Source organism: Mus caroli, unplaced genomic scaffold, assembly GCF_978045245.1.
Source record: "Mus caroli unplaced genomic scaffold, Mus_caroli_1 scaffold_18, whole genome shotgun sequence".
NCBI classification, from domain to species: Eukaryota; Metazoa; Chordata; class Mammalia; order Rodentia; family Muridae; genus Mus; species Mus caroli.
In genome coordinates, this window is record NW_028227273.1 from 36,465,096 (window position 1) to 36,486,931 (window position 21,836).

Below are 21,836 nucleotides of genomic sequence, written 5' to 3' on the forward strand. Positions count from 1 at the left end.
TTGTCAAATGCCACCAAAATAAGCAGGATAAAAAGGTCTCCCTCTGCCTTTTGTCCCCCAGATAGGTGTTCTTGCAAATATGACCCTCCAAGTACATTTCCTTTGTTCTCATAGATAATATGAATGTCTAACATCCCATGACCCATGCAGACCTTTAGCCTCTCTCATCTCAGCTCTAGAGGAGAAAAAGTTTCCCCTCCCCTTCCTGGAGTCAGATTTTTTCAGATATTCATGTCCTAAATGGAGAAAGGTCACAGGCAAGACAAATGATTGTCTTGTCAGAGGTTACGCACTAACTAGGCCCATTGCTCTTTCAGCATGCCTTAGGAAAGAATGTCCTAGATACTTTTCAAATGCCCATTCTCTCTGCGTCTGTCTGTCTGTCTGTCTCTGTCTGTCTTTCTCTGTCTGTCTGTCTCTGTCTCTGTCTGTCTTTCTCTGTCTGTCTTTCTCTGTCTGTCTGTCTCTGTCTCTGTCTGTCCCTGTCTCTGTCTGTCTGTCTCTGTCTCTCTCTCTGTCTCTCTCTATCTGTCTGTCTGTCTGTCTGTCTGTCTGTCTCTCACTCTCTCTCTCTCTCACACACACAGTCTTTCAAATTTAGAAGCGTTTCTTTCTGACATAATGTCTCCCCAAAAACCTCCCTCCTATCTCACAGGTCACCTAAAAAAAAAGCACATGTTGCTCTCCCTGGATAGATTTACCTTCCTTCATATACTTCTACAGTATTGGGCTCCCTGATAACCATCACTTTAAAAAAAATGATCGAATTCTGTCTTTCTCTGTCTGTCTCTGTTTCTCTCTCTGTCTCTCTCTCTCTCTGTCTCTCTCTCTCTCTCTCTCTCTGTCTCTCTCTCTCTCTCTCTCACACACACACACCACATATAAACACATGTAATACCTGTAATACCTAAAAATATGGTAAAGGGCAGAGCAAACTATTAAAGGGGAACATCAAAGAGCTCATGTCTAATGGAAGCTGGCAAGATCAAATACCCGAGAAACTAAAGATTAGGGTTAAGAAACTGGACTAGAAGCATCGAATGTGCAGGTATGCGCATGTGTCTCTTTGTTGTTTACAATAGTAAAGTTTATGTCTCTAGTGGTAAGTTTCACATTGACACCTGTCACTGAACTATAGTAGCCACAGCTACATGATCTCCTGAGCTGGGTCAAGGAGATGAGTGCTATTGGTGGATGCTTATGTGTTCCAGAAAATTAATGGCAAATGAAAGAAGGAGAATGCCTAAGCAAACAAAGAAACAAACAAAAAACCAAACAAAAATAAATAAAAAGAAAAGAGAAAAGTAGAGAGGAAACTCCAGAAAACGAAGAAGAATAAGAAAAAAAGAATCAGATGATCCTGCATTGGCTCATATGAAGTATTCCCGCTTGCACTCTCTGGTTGTGTTTTGCAAGTCAATGTTATTTGTAGAGGAACTGTCCAAGTTCTCTGGGTATTCCTTCTCCTTCATTTGACTGGCATAGTGTGACCGCTTGTGCTGATAGAAAAAGTGGGTCATGATTCCAATGACAGAAAAGCTGATGAATGTCACCACTGCTATGATGCCTGTAGGAAAGAAGGGGGAAAGAGAAGAAAGTTATCACTGAGAAAATTTAATCCAGACAAGGACATGCTTTGGAGGAAAAACTCCAACATACAAGCACAATTCTCCTCTGTTTCCAGAAATAAATACCTGCTCAGAACTCCTTGACTTCAGTTTCTATGAAACCTGGAAGCGCAGTACTGAGAGAGAAAGGCTGTTTCTTCTAGGTTATGTTAATAACCAAATAATGAATATGGAGTTAGAACTACAAAAGATTCTGTGGTTTCTCAGTTGTGTCTTTTTGTTGATAGGAATCAAACCCACACTTCACAGATTTTCCATACACAAAGCTTTGCAAAGAATTCCTTGGTCTAAATGTTATCCCCTCTCTTTCTTTATGTCTCTCTGCCTTTGACTCTCTCTGCTGTCTCTGTCTCTCTATGTGTCTATCTGTATGTGTGTGTGTGTGTGTGTGTGTTTGTGTGTGTGTGCGTGCGTGCGTGTGTGCGTGTGTGCATGTGGGTGTGTGCATTTAGGTGCATAGCTGCCATACTATTTGTGTTAATGAAAACAAACAAACAAACAACTTTCAGGAGTCTGTTCTTGTCTCCCACTTTGTTTTGTGGCAAGGTCGCTTTTGCTGTCTCTTCCATTTTACCATTCTGGGCTACATAGAGAGACTTTATTTCACACTAATTAAAAATCAATGCAGTCAAAAACAAATAACATGTATACAAAATTAATAACTAGTAGCAAGAAAAGACTGAAGTTTTTGTCATCAAGAATAATTTTATATATATTAAAGTATACATGTTTAAGTAGTCGTATTTTCTTAGTTGTCTAACTAGTGAGAATAGTACTTAATTTAGAAGTTTATTGCTGATCATTGTTCAACTTGTCAAGAATTTCTTAATTTAAATGCCACTACGAATCTGAAGAGATACCAGACAGTTAAGTATACAGGACTATCTTCCACCAATTTTTAGCAGTTGTGACAACAACTAAGACCAGTTATGTTTGCCATATATTCTAAACTCACTTTGTAGTATATTTCCCAAAAATTTTAAAACAAAGCAGAATACAATATCAAAGTTGATAGTCCAATCTGAATGACAACAAGTAACTCTGAAGCATGAGCTTAAAATGTGGCAGATGTTCCCTCTTTTCTACTGCTGATTTGAAGGGGTTACTGCAGACTGGCATCTGGGCAAGCCTCCCAGGATATCCTATGGTGTTATGATAACCTTCCCAGTCTCAGAGAGAGTCAACAGAGCTTGCCTGAATGCAGGAGGCCAAAACCCAAACTTATAGGAATAAAAATCCTCTATGATATTTACTGATTTCAAGAAAATAACAAGTTCAGTCCTTATCCCTAGAGAAGGCATTTAGCTCACATGGATGTCATAAGAACTTCCCTAATAAAAGGTTTTGCTTCTCCTATCACATGCTACTGAGGTGGATTCCTTCCATTCCCACTTCTTTGCCGGGGGGGGGGGGGGGGGAGCAGGGGATCTGTTTCTCTTCTGCTACACTGCCTTCTTTCCTATGTGCTTCTTAGCCTGCTCATTCTAGGCAGGCTTTAACCATACCTCTCATCCTTTATCTCTATACTTTTTACAGGTCTGATCCAGAACTGGAGCTAATTAAATGAGAGATAAATTAATGACTCTTGATGACTTTTAGAGAACTCCATATGGTGTGGATTCATTCAGCCCAGCTGCCAGAATGCATTGTGAGGCACCTGGTAGGGTTATAAGTTATCACTGTATTTTCATATCTCAGGCATCTTATATTAAACAAAACTTGGACGACAGTCCTTGGTACAGGACCCAGATGGGACCATCAAGCTGCTGCATGCATTGCCCTATCTGAGGAAGAATGAAGAGTGGTGAAGGGTTGGCCAACAGGCAGCTCATAAACAGTAAAAGAGGGAAAGTGGTGGGGAGTGAGCTATAAGTTGATCAGGCAAGCTCTATATCCACAAACAGATGGGATGCTAGCTTTGGAACTTCAGTCACGTAGGTTTCATTCTGCTCATTAGATCTAACCCGAGCAATTTAGTGAAAAAAAAAAACCTGAAAATGACTGCAGCTCTGTCCATCTGTCTGCCTCAATGTGACTTCTTTCCACACATAATTTTATTGGTGTGTTTTGTTTCTGCTTTAGAAGTGAAAACTGGATGAAATGAGCATGATGTAGGCTGCCTGCCTGTCAGTAAATGTGCCAGCTGTTGGTTGAGAATCTGCTCCCTGCAGATTCTGAGGCAGAATGAGGCCACAGAGCTCCTGGCACAGGAAGAGTGTCTCCTTCTTCCACCATGCATGGAGAGACTAAGGGTTGGACAGAGAGTGCCTGATTCTGGGTGATGAATGATTATGGGTAAGGAAAGCTTCAGGTAACTTCCTTCAGAGAACAGGGACATAGTTATCTTTCCTGCTTTCAGTAATGAAGACAGATTACCTCCAATGACTGCCAAGTCACTTCGGACTGCATTTGTGTGCGGTTCACGCTCATCTCTCTCTCCAAAGGGATCTAGAAAGAGGAAAAAAAACACAAAAAAGTAAACTTCACCCAAAAATGTCAACCACAGGAAAAGAGAATATGCAATGCACACCTATGAAGATTAAAAAGATTTCTGTAGTGAGAAATAAATTCAAATAAAGCATTTGAATGGAACCTAAATAAATATTATGTAAAATGATGTCCTGAGTTTAATCTGAGAGCCTGCATTAAAAGCTGAATTCTGAGAATCCAATCTGCAATCTCAGTAACTGGTCACATATCTAGATCACATATAGACACAAGGGAGACTGTGCCCCTAAATCAGTATGAAGGAGAGACCTGACCCCCAAAGCCTTATCCATTCACATATACATACACACACTTTGTACATATTTAAAGATGAGTAAAATGCACTGCTTCCAATCCTTAATGTATGCAAGCATTAGATTATAAGTTGTGACATAGCCTTAAGCTTGATGAGGATGCTCTCTGGCCTGTGCATCTTCAGTCATTCCCTCAGCACTCTGGTTTTCTGGAGAATTCCTAGGACTGATGGCTGCCTTTTAATTCAAACACTTTCCTCTTTGCATCAATGCAGTCTTTGACAGCACTAAATGTAATAGACCTGAGTCTACTCTCAATGATAGCTGAAAGCACTGGATGAATCAGCACCTCTTAAAAGGTGAACAACTGAGCAGTGTGTACTGAGAACCATTGAGTCATTGCTCTAATCCATTTTTTTTTTCAGAGAGGGTCTCATAGATCCAGACTGGACTTTAAATTTTTATGTAATGGAAGGTGACTTTAAACTTGCCAGGTAAATGAAGGATAGGAGACAGATGAAAGATAAACTAGAAAAAGACAGAGAATGCAAGGTGGGAAGTAAGAGAGCCATGAAAGGGAAAAGAAAGGGATGAAGGGAGGAAGGGGACAGAGAAAGAGATAGATACAGACAGAAGAAAAGAATGGGGAAGAGGATAGGAAAGAAGATAGAGAAGGATGAAGAGAAGAAGATAGGGAAACAGAGTGAAGACAGAAAGGAGACAGAGTCATAGGGATTCAGAATGAGACAGGGGGAAATGGGAGGGAAGAACTAGGAGGGAGGAAAGATGGAGTAATCTGATATCGGGGAGACTGATAGTGAAGGGAAGGGAGATAGTAAGACAGAGGCAGAGACAGAAGCAGGAAGCTAAGGAGGAAGACAGTCAGAAAAGGAGGGGATCATGGCAGAAGGGAATGGCTAATATTTAGCTATATAACCTCCTATGTCATTATGACTTTCTTACTCTGGCATATTCGGTGCCAAGTGTCCTTCCTAGAATTACTTCTGCTTCTTCATAAACACTCAAATCATAGCTGTCCATGTTCATAAACTTCCTGTGTCTTAACACAACTCATATTGGTTCCAACTTTATTTAGTCCATGTGCTACTTTAAATGTTATAAATATTATAGTTCCCATATTAATACAGATTTATCAATTTCTAACATGTTTTGATGTTTATAGGCTAATATAGATTAATTTACATTAATTCAGGTTGTTGAGTGTTCCCTAATGATAGAAAGAGAACATTTCAGATATGATAAATTGACAGTTATTTTTGGTGAGCAAGTTCTGCAAAGAAACCCTGATCACATTGATAATGTATTTCATGAGTGTTTACTCTCAACTGCTGATTTCCTTTTAATATTACATTAAAAAACTAAATCTTAGCTTTAACTTTCCCTCCTCCAAAATTAAATGTCTTAGCCTAAATGCATAAAAACACCTAGTTGTGCATCTATCTTCTACCTGCCATCTATTTACCATCTATCTACCCATCTATTCATCTAGCTACCATTCCTCTGCAAAAATGTAATACTGTGTGAATATAAATATTTGTACTCATACATTGTATAATAGCTTCCATTTTTAAGTATAACACTAGGCTGTACTTGCTGACTAAACCAGGGTTGATTTTCACCCAGTAGTAAATATGCTAGATCTCACTTGAAATATGTAGAAATTCTTGCACATTTCCTTTGAGAACAATCTTCTGTAATCTGAGAGTGTTGAAGCAAAGTTTGAATCATGACACTGCTACATCCACTCCAGTAGTGACTCAAGTGACAGGCCTAGAAACCTGGTCACAGTTCTGAGGCGAAAAGTTCATGGAAACTTAGTCTCCTGGAACCATGGCATCCTGTATAACGAATGCACCAATAATGTCCTTGCTTTAGTCAGGTGTATGGATCTGTGTGCTTTCCCTCAATATAGTTTTATTATAGGAGCCTTTAAGGATTGATTTTGACATATAGCTAAGTTGGATTAGCCTCCATCACTGTCCTAGGAAGTCCTTGAGCTGACCCTGAACTTGGAATTCAGTAAGAATGTTACCTATTCAGTAACACTCAAATTTACCTCTAGTAGAGATAGTGAAAGTTATCAGGCATTACAATTTACTTGAATAGATTTAGAAATCAGGGCTAGTCTAATTACTTAGAACAATAGCTGAGTCACAGACATATGCAAGAATTTACCATGGCCTAGGATAAAGGTAGGTTATGGTTTTAGGAAGAACTATAGTATTATTCATGAAAGGGTTAGTAGGACAGAATTGCCCTGGTACATGTTTTTCACTAGGCCCAGAGGAATAGCATTATCAGGTATTTACTAAAGGACCCCTGGTGGTAGGTTTAACAATAGACTAACACTGCATCAAATCATTCACCTGGCTCCTGTGTTTAGCTGACCTTAATTAAGGGTTGTTCCTATCTCAGTTGTAAACACTGCCTGGCTCCCCCTAGCTTTTTATGTATGCATTTTCTTTGTTTTGTGTAAAGAACTATTATGCATCCATGTACCTTGGCAGATGTATTCGCCTAGCTTTCTTGTTTTTCTTCTGTATTATAAGACTGGTGCTCGCTTTGAGAACATACATTCAGATATACACTCTCTCTGTGTCTGTGTCTGTCTGTCACCCATCTGTGCCAACTCCTAGCTCACCTGGAAACTGGAACCCTGAGTTTTCCTGTGGATTGAGAACCCAACTGAGGTCCATCTGCAGCATGACACTGTCATTTCTTTTAGAATATATATTACCAGTCTGTAGCTAAGGAGTGATCTATCAAAGTTAACTTAATTCCTGAATTTTCTGACTCATTTGGAGACCTTTCTTGCCAGGATGTGGATATCTTTCCCAGGTATGAAACAATATTCATGGAGTGGTTGCATTCCCCATAGAGAGAAGCATTTTAAGACTCATATTCTGGAGTCTGCCCAGGTGAGAGTGTGGACTACAGAAGCTAACTGCTTCTGGGACAGGCAGAAGCCACAGAGCTTCTGAGGCAGACCCCGTTAAGGACTTGAGACATCCGGGCACCTTCCATGCCAGAGGAGAAGTGTCTGCCCCGCCCAGGATGGCTTTGCTGGAGCACTTGGGGGAGCCATCTTGGTTCCCAGATCGCTCTGAAACTAGTCTGCACAGATGAGAGTGTGGTCTACAGAAGCTAACAGCTTCTGGGACAGGCCCTGTTTTGGGCCTTCGTCTTCTGCCAGGAGGCAGGTCCGAATGCCAGATATCTGTGTACCTTCCCTACAAGAGGAGAACTTGCCTTCAGAGAGTGCTCTAACAACTGAAACTCAGGAGAGAGCTAGTTTTTCAGGTCTGCTGATAGAGGCTAACAGAATCATAAGAGGAACTAGCTCTAACCAGAGACAACTATAACAACTAACTCCAGAGAATACCAGACGGTGAAAAGCAAATGTAAAAATCTTACTAAAAGAAACAAAGACAACTCACCATTATCAGAACCCAGAACTCCCACCTCAGCCAGTCCTGGGCACCCCAACACACCCAAAAAGCTAGATCCGGATTTAAAAGCATATCTCCTGATGATGGTAGAGGACATCAAGAAGGACTTTAAAAACTCACTTAAAGAAATACAGGAGAAAAGTGCTAAAGAGTTACAAGTCCTTAAAGAAAAACAGGAAAACACAAACAAACAGGTGATGGAAATGAACAAAACCATACTAGACCTAAAAAGGGAAGTAGACACAATAAAGAAACTCCAAAGTGAGGCAACGCTGGAGATAGAAACCCTAGGAAAGAAATCTGGGACCATAGATGCAAACATCAGCAACAGAATACAAGAGATGGAAGAGAGAATCTCAGGTGCAGAAGATTCCATAGACAACATCTGCACAATAATCAAAGAAAATGCAAAATGCAAAAAGATCATAACTCAAAACATCCAGGAAATCCAGGACACAATGAGAAGATCAAACCTATGAATAATAGGAGTAGATGGGAATGAAGATTTTCAACTTAAAGGGCCAGCAAATATCTTCAACAAAATTATAGAAGAAAACTTCGCAAACCTAAAGAAAGAGATGCCAATGAACATACAAGACGCCTAGAGAACTCCAAATAGACTGGACCAGAAAAGAAATTCCCCATGACACATAATAATCAGAACAACAAATGCACTAAATAAAGATAGAATATTAAAAGCAGTAAGGGAAAAAGGTCAAGTAAAATATAAAGGCAGGCCTATTAGAATTACACCAGATTTTTCACCAGAGACTATGAAAGCCAGAAGAGCCTGGACAGATGTTATACAGACACTAAGAGAACACAATTCCAGCCCAGGCTACTATACCCAGACAAACTTTCAACTGCCATAGATGGAGAAACCAAAGTATTTCACGACAAAACCAAATTCACACATTATCTTTCCACGAATCCAGCCCTTCAAAGGATAATAACAGAAAAAAACCAATACAAGGACAGAAACCACTTCTTAGAAAAAGCAGGAAAGTAATCCTTCAACAACACTAAAAGAAGACAGCAATAATAACAGAATGCAAACTCTAACAACAAAAATAATAGGAAGCAACAATTACTTTTCCTTAATATCTCTTAAAATGAATGGACTCAATTCCCCAATAAAAAGACATAAACTAACAGACGGGCTAATCAAACAGGACCCAACATTCTGCTGCTTACAGGAAACCCATCTCAGGGGAAAAGACAGACACTACCTTATAATGAAAGGCTGGAAAACAATTTTCCAAGCAAATGGTCTGAATAAACAAGCTGGAGTAGCCATACTAATATCTAATAAAATCGAATTCCAACCCAAAGCTATCAAAAAAGACAAGGAGGGACACTTCATACTCATCAAAGGTAAAATCTTCCAAGTGGAACTTTGAATTCTGAATAACTATGCTCTAAATGCAATGTTTCTTTCACATTCATGAAAGAAACTTTAGTAAAGCTCAAAGCACACAGTGCACCTCACACAATAATAATGGGAGACTTCAACAATAGACATCTGTCATCAATGGACAGATCATGGAAACAGAAACTAAACAGGGACACAGTGAAACTAACAGAAGTTTGGAAACAAATGGATTTAACAGATATCTACAGAATATTTTATCCTAAAACAAAAGGATATACCTTCTTCTCAGCACCTCATGTTACCTTCTCTAAAATTGATGATATAATTGGTCACAAAACAGGCCTCAGCAGATACAAAATATTGAAATTGTCCCATGCATCCTATCAGACCACCATGGACTAAGGCTGATCTTCAATAACAACATAAATAATAGAAAGCCAACATTCACGTGGAAACTGAACAACACTCTTCTCAATGATACCTTGGTCAAGAAGGAATAAAGAAAGAAATTAAAGACTTTTTAGAGTTTAATGAAAATGAAGCCACAACATACCCAAACTTATGGTACACAATGAAAGCATTTCTAAGAGGTAAACTCATAGCTCTGAGTGCCTCCAAAAAGAAAATACAGAGAGCACGCACTAGCAACTTGACAACACACCTCAAAGTTCTAGAACAAAAGGAAGCAAACTCATCCAAGAGGAGTAGAAGGCAGGAAATAATCAAACTCAGGGGCAAAATCAACCAAGTAGAAACAAGAAGAACTATTCCAAGTATCAACCAAACGAGGAGCTGGTTCCTTGAGAAAATCAACAAGATAGATAAACCCTTAGCCAGAATCACTAGAGGGCATAGGGACAACATCCTAATTAACAAAATCAGAAATGAAAAGGGAGACATAACAACAGATCCTGAAGAAATCAAAAACACCATCAGATCCTTCTACAAAAGGCTATACTCAACAAAACTGGAGAATCTGGATGAAATGGACAAGTTTCTAGACAGATACCAGGTACCAAAGTTAAATCAAGATCAGGTTAATGATCTAAACAGTCCCATATCCCTTAAAGAAATAGAAGCAGTCATTAATAGTCTCCCAACCAAAAAAAGCCCAGGACCAGATGGGTTTAGTGCACAGTTCTATCAGACCTTCAAAGAAGATCTAATCCCAGTTATGCACAAATTATTCCATAAAATAGATGCATAAGATACTCTACCCAATTATTTCTATGAATCCACAATTACTCTGATACCTAAACCACAGAAAGACCCAACAAAGATAGAAAACTTCAGACCAACTTCCCTTGCGAATATCAATGCAAAAATACTCAATAAAATTCTTGCTAACCGAATTCAAGAACACATCAAACAATCATCCATCCTGACCAAGTAGGTTTTATTCCAGGGATGCAGGGATGGTTTAATATACAGAAAGCCATCAACGTAATCCATTATATAAACATACTCAATGATAAAAACCACATGATCATCTCGATAGATGCAGAGAAAGCATTTGACAAAATCCAACACCCATTCATGAAAAAAATTTTCTAAAGGTCAGGAATTCAAGGCCCATACCTAAACATGATAAAAGCAATCTACAGCAAACCAGCAGCCAACATCAAAATAAATGGTAAGAAGCTGGAAACAATCCCACTAAAATCAGAGACTAAACAAGAATGCCCACTTTCTCCCTACCTATTCAAAATTGTACTTGAAGTCCTAGCCAGAGCAATTCGACAACAAAAGGAGATAAAGAGGATATAAATTGGAAAGGAAGAAGTAAAAATATCACTATTTGCAGATGATATGATAGTACATATAAAGACCCTAAAAATTCCACCAGAGAACCCCTAAACCTGATAAACAGCTTCAATGAAGTACGTGGATATAAAATTAACTCAAACAAGTCAATGGTATTTCTGTACACAAAGGATAAACAGGTTGAGAAAGATATTAGGGAAAAAACACCCTTCTCAATAGTCACAAATAATATAAAATACCTTGGCATGACTCTAACTAAGGAAGTGAAAGATCTGTATGATAAGAACTTCAGGTCTCTGAAAAATGAAATTAAAGAAGATCTCAGAAGATGGAAAGATCTCCCATGCTCATGGATTGGCAGGATCAATATAATAAAAATGGCTATCTTGCCAAAAGCCATCTACAGATTCAATGCAATGCCCATCAAAATTCCAACTCATATCTTGAATGAATTAGAAAGGGCAATCTACAAATTCATCTGGAATAACAAAAACCTAGGATAGCAAAAACTCATCTCAAGGATAAAAGAACCTCAGGTTGAATAACCATGCCTGACCTCAAGCTATACTACAGAGCAATTGAGATAAAAACTGCATGGTACTGGTATATCGAAAGACAAGTAGACAAATGGAATAGAATTCAAGACCCAGAAATGAAGACCACACACCTATGGTCCTGTGATCTGTGACAAGGGAGCTAAAACCATCCAGTGGAAAAAAGACAGCATTTTCAACAAATGGTGCTAGCACAACTGGTGGTTATCATGTAGAAGAATGGGAATTGATCCATTCCTATCTCCTTGTATTAAGGTCAAATATAAGTGGATCAAGGAACTCCACATAAAATCAGAGACACTGAAACTTATAGAGGAGAAAGTGGGGAAAAGCCCTGAAGATATGGGCACAGGGAAAAATATCTGAATAGAACAGCAATGGCTTGTGCTATAAGATTGACAATCGACAAACGGGACCTCATAAAATCCAAAGCTTCTCTAAGGCAAAAGACACCTTCAATAAGACAAAAAGGCCACCAACAGATTGGGAAAGGATTTTTACCAATCCTAAATCAGACAGGGGACTAATATCCAATATATATAAAGAACTCAATAAGGTGGACTCTAGAAAATCTAATAACCCCAGTAAAAATGGGGCTCAGAGCTAAACAAAGAATTCTCACCTGAGGAATACCAAATGGCTGAGAAGCACCTGAAAAAAATGTTCAGCATCCTTAATCATCAGGGAAATGCAAATCAAAACAACCCTGAGTTTCCACCTTACACCAGTCAGAAGGGCTAAGATCAAAAATTCAGGTTACTGCATATGCTGGCAAGGATGTGGAGAAAGAGGAAAACTCCTCCATTTTTGGTGGGATTGCAAGCTTGTACAACCACTCTTGAAATCAGTGTGGTGGTTCCTCAGAAAATTGGACATTGTACTACTGGAGGATGCCACAATACCTCTCCTGGGCATATATCCAGAAGATGTTCCAACCAGTAAGAAGGACACATGCTCTACTATGTTCATAGCAGCCTTGTTTTAATAGTCAGAAGCTGGAAAGTACCCAGATGCCCCTCAACACAATGGAGTACTACTCAGCTATTCAAAAGAATGAAGTTATGAAATTCCTAGGGAAATGGATGGACTTGGAGTGCATCATCCTGAGTGAGGTAGCCCAATCACAGAAGAACTCCCATGGTATGTACTCACTGATAAGTGGATATCAGCTCAGAAACTTAGAATACCCAAGATATAAGATACAATTTGCAAAACACATGAAACTCAAGAAGAACAAAGACCAAAGTGTGGATACTTTGCCCCTTCTTAGAATTGGAAACAAAACACCCATGGAAGGACTTACAGAGACAAAATTTGGTGCTGAGACGAAAGGATGGACCATCTAGAGACTGCCATACCCAGGGATCCATTCCATAATCAACCTCCAAATGTTGACACCATTGTATACACTAGCAACATTTTGCTAAGAAGACCCTGATATAGCTGTCTCTTGTGAGGCTATGCTGGGGCCTAGCAAACACAGAAGTGGATGCTCACAGTTAGCAATTGGATGGATCACAGGGCCCCTAAGGAGGAGCTAGAGAAAGTACCCAGGGAGTTAAAGGACTCTGCAACCCTCTAGGTGGAACAACAATATGAACTAACCAGTATCCCTGGAGCTCCTATCTCTAGCTGCATATGTATCAGAAGATGGCCTAGTAGGCCATCTGTGGAAAGAGAGGCCCATTGGTTTTGCAAACTTTATATGCCTCAGTACAGGGGAAAGCCATTGCCAAGAAGTGGGAGTAGATAGGTAGGGGAGTGGGGGGAGGATGGGGGACTTTTGGGATAGCTTTTGAAATGTAAATGGAGAAATTACCTAATTAAAAAAAAAGACTCATATTCTGAAGGGTGGTTCCTTAAGACTCAGGAAGTAAACAATTCAGCAACTCCAGGAAGTTCCTGAAACTGACAATATGAAGTAAATCCCTCCTTCCACAAGCTTTTGTAGGCAGTTAGGACTGATTAGAAATATTCTAATATAGGTCAAGGTGCCTGGCAGATTCTCAGACCCTGAGAGCTTCCTGAAAGGAGCAGAGATTAGCAAGACTCCCTAGAGGAAGCTCTGTCTACAAGCTTTGCAGTGAGCTTCAGTGTTTCAGCTTATTTGAGCCATCATTCTTGCTGGATAGGCTTTGGAGATTCATCAGTCTTTGAGTCATTTCTGTTCCTGTGAGTAACCTATCAACCATAGTACCATAAATAACCTCAATAAAACTCACTCATTCATCAATTGGAATATGGGTAGTAGCCTAGGTTTAGTCTGTTACCAGTTCTCTATCTGACTTAAACTGATGTTTTTCAAAAGTAGTTTCAGACAATGATATGCTAATTAATTCCCAAGGACAGTAAATGCTATACATACAAGCAAACCTTTCACACACAAAAATTCTAATTCCACATTCTTCATCACCAAAAATCCTGCTATTTCACTCACACTTCCTAAGACAATGAGCTACAAAAATCCCTAGAGACCATGATGGGATCACTAAAAGTAATCTACTTAGCACAGATTTGGCCATAGTTTCATAACAAATCTAATCATAATAGGCTCAACCTTTCCTGTCTTGTATCACACAAAGCACATAATCAAGTTCCTTAGCCCTATTTTCTCCTATTATCTTTTGGTTTTTGATTAATCTCCATACTTATTTATGTAAATATGATAGATGAGAGATAGATTTATTGAGATAGATAGATACATAGATAGATAGATAGATACATATATAGATGATATGTATGCATGAATAAGCACACACACAAATACTTATGTATGAAATGCTCTATTTTTCTGGGGATTGTCAACACTGAATCTTCTTTCTGACTCCCACTTCTTGTGTTACAGCTATCCCAAGGGCAATAAGGAAGCATTTCATTATCACAAGCTTTGTTATTTCTGATGATTGCTGATGCTAGCATTTTTCATGTGGTCACACTTTTCATGTGGCACTTTTTTTTATCAGTTATGTTTGTGTCACCTTTAGAAAAATGTGTATTTAGATGTTTTACCTAATTTTCATAAGGTTATTTGTTTTCTGGCTGTTGAGTTAAATCAATTAATATGTCTTGAAATTTAACCACCAAGAAATAAAGTTCACAAATCTTTGCTCACATCCAGCAGATCATTCCATTTGCTATGCAGAGCCCATTCTACTTTCCCCTAATTTCACTCTCATTTATTTTTGTTTTTTATACTTGCATTTTAGTAATGTCAGTGAAACATGATGTTAGGACTAATATCAAGCATATTTTAATAATTCATTTCTATGTGCTTTATTGCTTCTAGACTTATAAACAAATTTATGATTTCCATGTCAACTATATGTTTATGGAATAAGACCAAGATCCAATTGCATTATTTTACTGCAAGGCATTTAATGACGAGACTATTCATTCCTCTATTTCTTGCCAAACATCATATGACCATACAAGCCTGAGTTTATTTCTGCGCTCTCTAAACCATTTGCTTTGTCTATGTATCTGTTTCTACAATAGTTTCATATAATAAATACTGTGCTTTTCCAATGTAATGTGAAATCAGAGACTATGAGGTTTATACCTGTCTATAATTCCATGAGAATTTTACTATTAATCATAGTAGCCAAGATATGGAATTAAGTTATGTATCAATGGATAAGGGAATAAAGAAATTGTACTTCTTGTACACACAAAACACACATACTTATACATGTACTTGCATGTGCACATAGCAACACACACTGAAATATTACTCAGACAGCAGTTGACGAATTAGAAAGAGCAATCTGCAAATTCATCTGGAATAACAAAAGACCTAGGATAGCAAAAACTCTTCTCAAGGATAAAAGAACCTCTGGTGAAATCACCATGCCTGACCTAAAGCTGTACTACAGAGCAAATGTGATGAAAACTGCATGGTACTGGTATAGCGACAGACAAGTAGACCAATGGAATAGAATTGAAGACCCAGAAATGAACCCACACACCTATGGTCACTTGATCTTTGACAAGGGAGCTAAAAGCATCTAGTGGAAAAAGGACAGCATTTTCAACAAATGGTACTGGCACAACTGGCGGTTATCATGTAGAAGAATGCGAATTGATCCATTCCTATCTCCTTGTACTAAGGTCAAATCTAAGTGGATTAAGGAACTCCACATAAAACCAGAGACACTGAAACTTATAGAGGAGAAAGTGGGGAAAAGCCTCGAAGATATGGGCACAGGGGAAAAATTCCTGAATAGAACAGCAATGGCTTGTGCTGTTAGATCGATTATTGACAAATGGGACCTGATAAAATTGCAAAGCTTCTGTAAGGCAAAAGACACTGTCAATAAGACAAAAAGGCCACCAACAGATTGGGAAAGGATCTTTACCTATCCTAAATCAGATAGGGGACTAATATCCAATATATATAAAGAACTCAAGAAGGTGGACTCCAGAAAATCAAATAACCCCATTAAAAATGGGGCTCAAAGCTAAACAAAGAATTCTCACCTGAGGAATACTGAATGACTGAGAAACACCTGAAAAGATGTTCAGCATCCTTACTCATCAGGGAAATGCAAATCAAAACAACCCTGAGATTCCACCTCACACCAATCAGAATGGCTAAGATCAAAAATTCAGGTGACAGCAGATGCTGGTGAGGATGTGGAGAAAGAGGAACACTCCTCCATTGTTGGTGGGATTGCAAACTTGTACAACCACTCTGGAAATCAGTCTGGCAATTCCTCAGAAAATTGGACATAGTACTACCAGAGGATCCTGCAATACTTCTCCTGGGCATATATCCAGAAAATGTTCCAACTGGTAAGAAAGACACATGCTCCACTATGTTCCAGCAGCCTTATTTATAATAGCCAGAAGCTGAAAGTACCCAGATGCCCCTCAACAGAGGAATGGATACAGAAAATGTGGTGCATTTACACAATGGAGTACTACTCAGCTATTAAAAGGAATGAATTTATGAACTTTCTAGGCAAATGGATGGACCTAGAAGGCATCATCCTGAGTGAGGTAACCCAATCACAAAAGAACTCGCTTGGTATGTACTCACTGATAAGTGGATATTAGCCCAGAAACTTAGAATACCCAAGATATAAGATACAGTTTGCAAAACACATGAAACTCAAGAAGAATGAAGACCAAAGTGTGGATACTTTGTCCCTTCTTAGAATTGGGAACAAAACACCCATGGAAGGAGTTACAGAGACAAAGTTTGGAGCTGAGACAAAAGGCTGGGCCATCTAGAGACTGCCACATCCAGGGATCCATCCCATAATCTGCTTCCAAATACTGACACCATTGCATACACTAGCAAAATTTTGCTGAGAGGACCCTGATATAGCTGTCTCTTGTGAGACTATGCTGGGGTCTAGCAAACACAGAAGTGGATATTTACAGTCAGCTATTGGATGGCTCACAGGGCCCCCAGTGGAAGAGCTAGAGAAAGTACCTAAGGAGCTAAAGGGATCTGCAACCCTATAGGTGGAACAACAATATGAATTAACCAGTACCCCCTGGAGCTCTTGTCTCTAGCTGCATATGTATCAGAAGATGGTCTAGTTGGCCATCAGTGGAAAGAGAGGCCCATTGGTTGTGTAAACTTTATATGCCTCAGTATAGGGGAACGCCAGGGCCAAGAAGTGGGAGTGGGTGGGTAGGGGAGTGGGAGGCATGGTACGGGGGACGTTTGGGATAGCATTGGAAATGTAAATGACAAAAATCCTAATAAAAAACTTTTAAAAAATAAATAAAAACAGATAAAAAAATTGAGGCAACATATGAAGAACAGTAAACATCCTTAGTGAACATCTTTAGTGTGCATCTTCAGTGAGCATCTTTAGCGAGCTTCCTTAATGAACATCTTTAGTAAGCATCCTTAGAGAGAATCCCTTTTCTTTGAAGAATGGAGCTAGGAGTCAGCAGTACATTTTTATAACAGCAAAGAGAAGACTAACTGTCAAGGGAAGGACTCAACTTTTGTTGTGGTTTTCCCCAAACTTTTCTGTTAGTTTACAATTAGATCAATGATCCCCAGCTTCTAAACTATATTTCCTTTTGGGAAAACAAAAACAAAAACAAAACAAGAAAGACAAACCAGAAGTAAACCAACCCCCCATCCTTGATTAGAATATTATGAGCTTATATGGAAAATAATGGACAAAAATTGTTAGTTGTTTTAAAAAAGATGATAAAAAAACTAAAAAAAAAAAAATGAAGAAGAGAAGAAGAATGTTGTTGAAATCAATATTATACCAAGTGGAATAAGTCACCCAAAATAAAGAAAATATTCAGAATCCAAAACCTGATAGCAGACTACAATGATATTTGATAGTAGCTTGGGCTGTGTTAGTTAATGAAAATGAACTTTATCATAAAGAAACAAAATCATAAAATGAACAAATTTGTTTTAAAATCAAATGTTAATATCACACACACACATGCACACAGAGAAAAATAGATAAAAATTTTGTGTGCAAGATATACATTTATGGATTTATTTGTTGATTTATTTACACATATATTTATACATATGTATGAATGATACGTGTGTATAGGCAGGTTTGTAATGTCATGGGGGCCAGTGTCATGGTCAGAGAATAATTTCTGGTATTTTCTTCAATCATGTTTCATGGTATTTTGAAACTATATCTCTGACTGTATCTGAAGCTCACTAATTAAGAAAGGTTGGCTGACTAAGGAGCCCCTGGTATCTCTTGTCTTTGGTCCTTAGTTGGGTACAAGTGCTCAAAGACACACTTAGCCTTTTATGTGGGTGCTAAAAATTGTAACTCAGGTCATCATTAATATACAACAAGTATTTTACCTATTAAGTCCTCTCCCTATTCCATTCAACTAATTTAATGAAAATATTCATTGTTTAATACATACAAAGTATAAAATTTTATACATTATATGTATATAATTTTGTTATCCTTCCTCCAAAAAGATAGAGCATAATACTGAAGTTAGTATTATCTAAGTCCCCATTCTGATGTTTACATGGCCCCTTTATACTTAAGTCCTCCTATCGGTTTCCACTCAAACAGCAGTGGTGCACAAGTGTACATACATTTATACATACATGCATGATATGTACTACTTGTAAATATACACTAATTATAACTGCTCACCACCTGAAACTAGAATTATATTAAAAATATGTGCAATTAATTTTATTGTTAACAGATTAAGTATTGATTTTCAATTATATAAATGCCCATTATTGAAATATTGTTAAATATCACAGTTAAAATATATTTTTAATTAATGTAATTGCTGTTGCAGTGCTCATACCCTTCTATTGTGTATTTCTACTCATCATTGTTTATATGATGGTTAGTGTCATCAGTCAATTTGACAAATCTAGAATCTCCTAGGAGACAGGCCTCTGGGAATGTTTGTTTCATTATATTCACTTCATAACTGAAATAAGAAAAGCTGCCCATGGTGGTTGTCACCATTTCCTAGATGGGATCCTATACTGTATAAATGGAGAATAATCTGAATATTATCATGTAGACATCTTTCTTCACTTCCTGATTATGGGTGTGATGTGACCTGCTCCATCAAACTTCTATCATCTATGGTAGACTGGACAGTTGAACTGTGAAACAGAATAAACTCTTAATTTGCTTTTGTCAGAGTGTTTTGGAAAGGTAGATATGTGAACAAAAAGATAGTTTCAATTCCTAATGACCTATATTCATACAAGGCAAAGAGCTGAATACTGTTAGCCAATACTTTAGCTTTATAAGACAGCAGAAGTTAGTGACAGAAACACAAGAGGTCATCCTCTGGGATGTACCTGTTGAAGAATACACGGTGGTCACTGCATTGGCATCAGAGTCCACCATGGAGACACAGCTGGATTCTGTCAAAGTCCTTTGAACAGTCACAGGTGAAATGCTGGCATGGCGAAGGGCTGCCTTCAATGGTGTTATATGATTGTATTGGACTGAAGAAAGACATCCAACAAAACCCAAGGTGTTTGCTCTAGCAACTTCTGGGTCCAACCCAAGAGTCTCTGCAATGAATAAAATTAATCACAGGTTTTAGTTTTTTAAATTAGCCTATGTGGTTTTTCTTAACTATTAACTAAAATAATTGCAATGCCCTTGATAATTTTTTGAATACAAAAACTTGTTAAATACTTTTCTTCCTATTCTTAACCATACATTTACTGCAGGTATCAATACAATATTCAACTATATCTCATAGAAAAGGGATATGATGATTTAAAACAAAAATGTTTCAAGCTTCAAATTTTTCATTCATGTATTTTATGAACTATAGAAATAATGTAACTGACATATTCTAATCAAATTCTAGATACTTAAAGAATTTGTATCTCTGTTCCTATCGTGATTTATCTATTGTTGCATCTAATTTACAACCATAACAAAGGAAATGGGATTAGAAATGAAAGAAGGTCTCCCAGAGATGTATCATACTTGTGGTCTTTTGGCTTCTGACCCCATAACATTTCTGCCTGTATCACTTCTCTTCATCATACTTATTGGGCACTAACTAGGGAGATGTCTTTTTGCCTATGAATATGTTCAAATAACTAGAGCATTTTTCAGTCTTTATAAGAGATGGAAATGCCCCTCTGCACTCAATTTCCATGGACATAATTCTGCCTAAATTTGTGGAGGCCTGAAGCTATTAGGGACAACTAGATAATTTCCCCAAGCCTAAACTCCTGCCTGCTGGTTTTCTTGCAAACCCAGTAGCCATTGGGTTTACCCTATCCCCTTTGTGCTCTGTCTTCTTGTCCACATCTCTAACCACAATTCCAGACACTTGCAGCCATTATTGGCCACCAGGTGAGACCTTTAACCCAATTCCCTGCCTTCCAACCCCTCTGGGCAAACTTAGTGGTGGCAAGTTCTTCCCTGCCCACTTAGAACTCCATTTTCCAGGCCCAACTCCATTTATATTGCTGGAGGCCTATTTCTGGTGCTCAGTACAAACTGAAGCCTAGAATGACGAGGAAAAACAAGCTATATCTGCAATTCCAGAGGCCTACAGACATCAGAAACTACAAGCTCTATCTGTAGTCACAGAGGCATACTCCCATCAGGCCTGCCAAAACTAGGAACAGCCAGATGGGTAAAGGCCAGCATAAGATCACAATCCACGCCCACCAGGGGAGATCTGGTCTCCCGGGAGTGCTCTTACTTCTGGACTCAGAGGTGAAATCAACACTTTCGCTCTAATAACTGTCGAAGGTGTGCACAGGGCAGAGGAAAAGTGGAACATCTGGGACAGGATCCTTCCAGCAGCTATCTGTACCTGGGAGCTAAGGTTGTTCCACAGCAGTCTGCACACAGGTCCCATCAGGAGAGAGCTGGTCTCCCAGGATGGCTGACACAGGCTTACTTGCTCCCAAGAGGGAGAAGTTCCAGCCAGAGACAGCAAGACCAATTCACACCATACATAACCAGATGGTGAAAAGGCAAGTGCACGAACCTTACCAGCAAGGCTACTTGGCATCATCAGAACAAAGTTCTCCCAACAAAACAAGTCCTAGATTCTCCAACACATGAGAAAAGCAAGACTTGGATCTAAAATCACATCACATGATGCTAATAGAGGACTTTAAGAAGTACATAAATAACTCCCTTAAAGAAATACAGGAGAAGACAGGTAAAAAGCTAGAAGCCCTTAAAGAGGAAACACAAAAATTCCTTAAAGAATTGTAGGAAGACACAACCAAACAGGTGATGGAATTGAACAAAGCCATCCAGGCTATAAAAATGGAAGTAGAAACAATAAAGAAATCACACAGGGAGAGAACTCTGAAGATAGAAATCCTAGGAAAGAGATCAGGAGTCATAGATGCAAGCATGCACTAACAGAATACAGGAGATAGAAAAAAGAATCTCAATTGCAGACGATACCATAGAAAACATTGACATAACAGTCAAAGAAAATGCAAAATTCAAGAGGGCCTAACACAAAATATCTAGGAAACTCAAGATAAAATGGGAAGACCAAACCTGAGGATAATAGGTATAGAAGAGAGCAAAGATTCCCAACTTAAAGGACCAGTAAGTGTCTTCAACAAAATTATAGAAAAAACTTCTCTAACCTAAAGAAAGAGATGCCCATAAACATAAAAGAAGCTTACAGAACACCAAATAGATTGGACCAGAAAACAAATTCATCCTGTCCCATAATAAGCAAAACACAAAATGTACAAAACAAAGAAAGAAAATTAAAATTAGTGAAGGGAAAGGTCAAGTAACATATAAAGGCAGACCTATCAGAATTACACCCGACTTCTCACTAGAGACTATGACAGCTAGAAGATCCTG

General features: G+C 38.5%; 1 protein-coding gene across 2 annotated transcripts in view; it reads right to left on the bottom strand.

Moving 5' to 3' along the window:
* Positions 1-345: 345 nt before the first annotated feature.
* LOC110312287 (contactin-associated protein like 5-3) overlaps positions 346-21,836 on the bottom strand; it is a 604,300-nt gene continuing 582,809 nt past the window's right edge. For both annotated transcript variants that reach the window (XM_085832770.1, XM_085832768.1), the window contains 3 exons: positions 19,322-19,540; positions 4,005-4,076; positions 346-1,567 (listed from right to left, as the gene is read on the bottom strand). In XM_085832770.1, the coding sequence (XP_085688896.1) occupies positions 1,371-1,567; positions 4,005-4,076; positions 19,322-19,540 (488 nt within the window). In that variant the 3' untranslated portion in view covers positions 346-1,370. The remainder of the gene's footprint in view (positions 1,568-4,004; positions 4,077-19,321; positions 19,541-21,836) is intronic.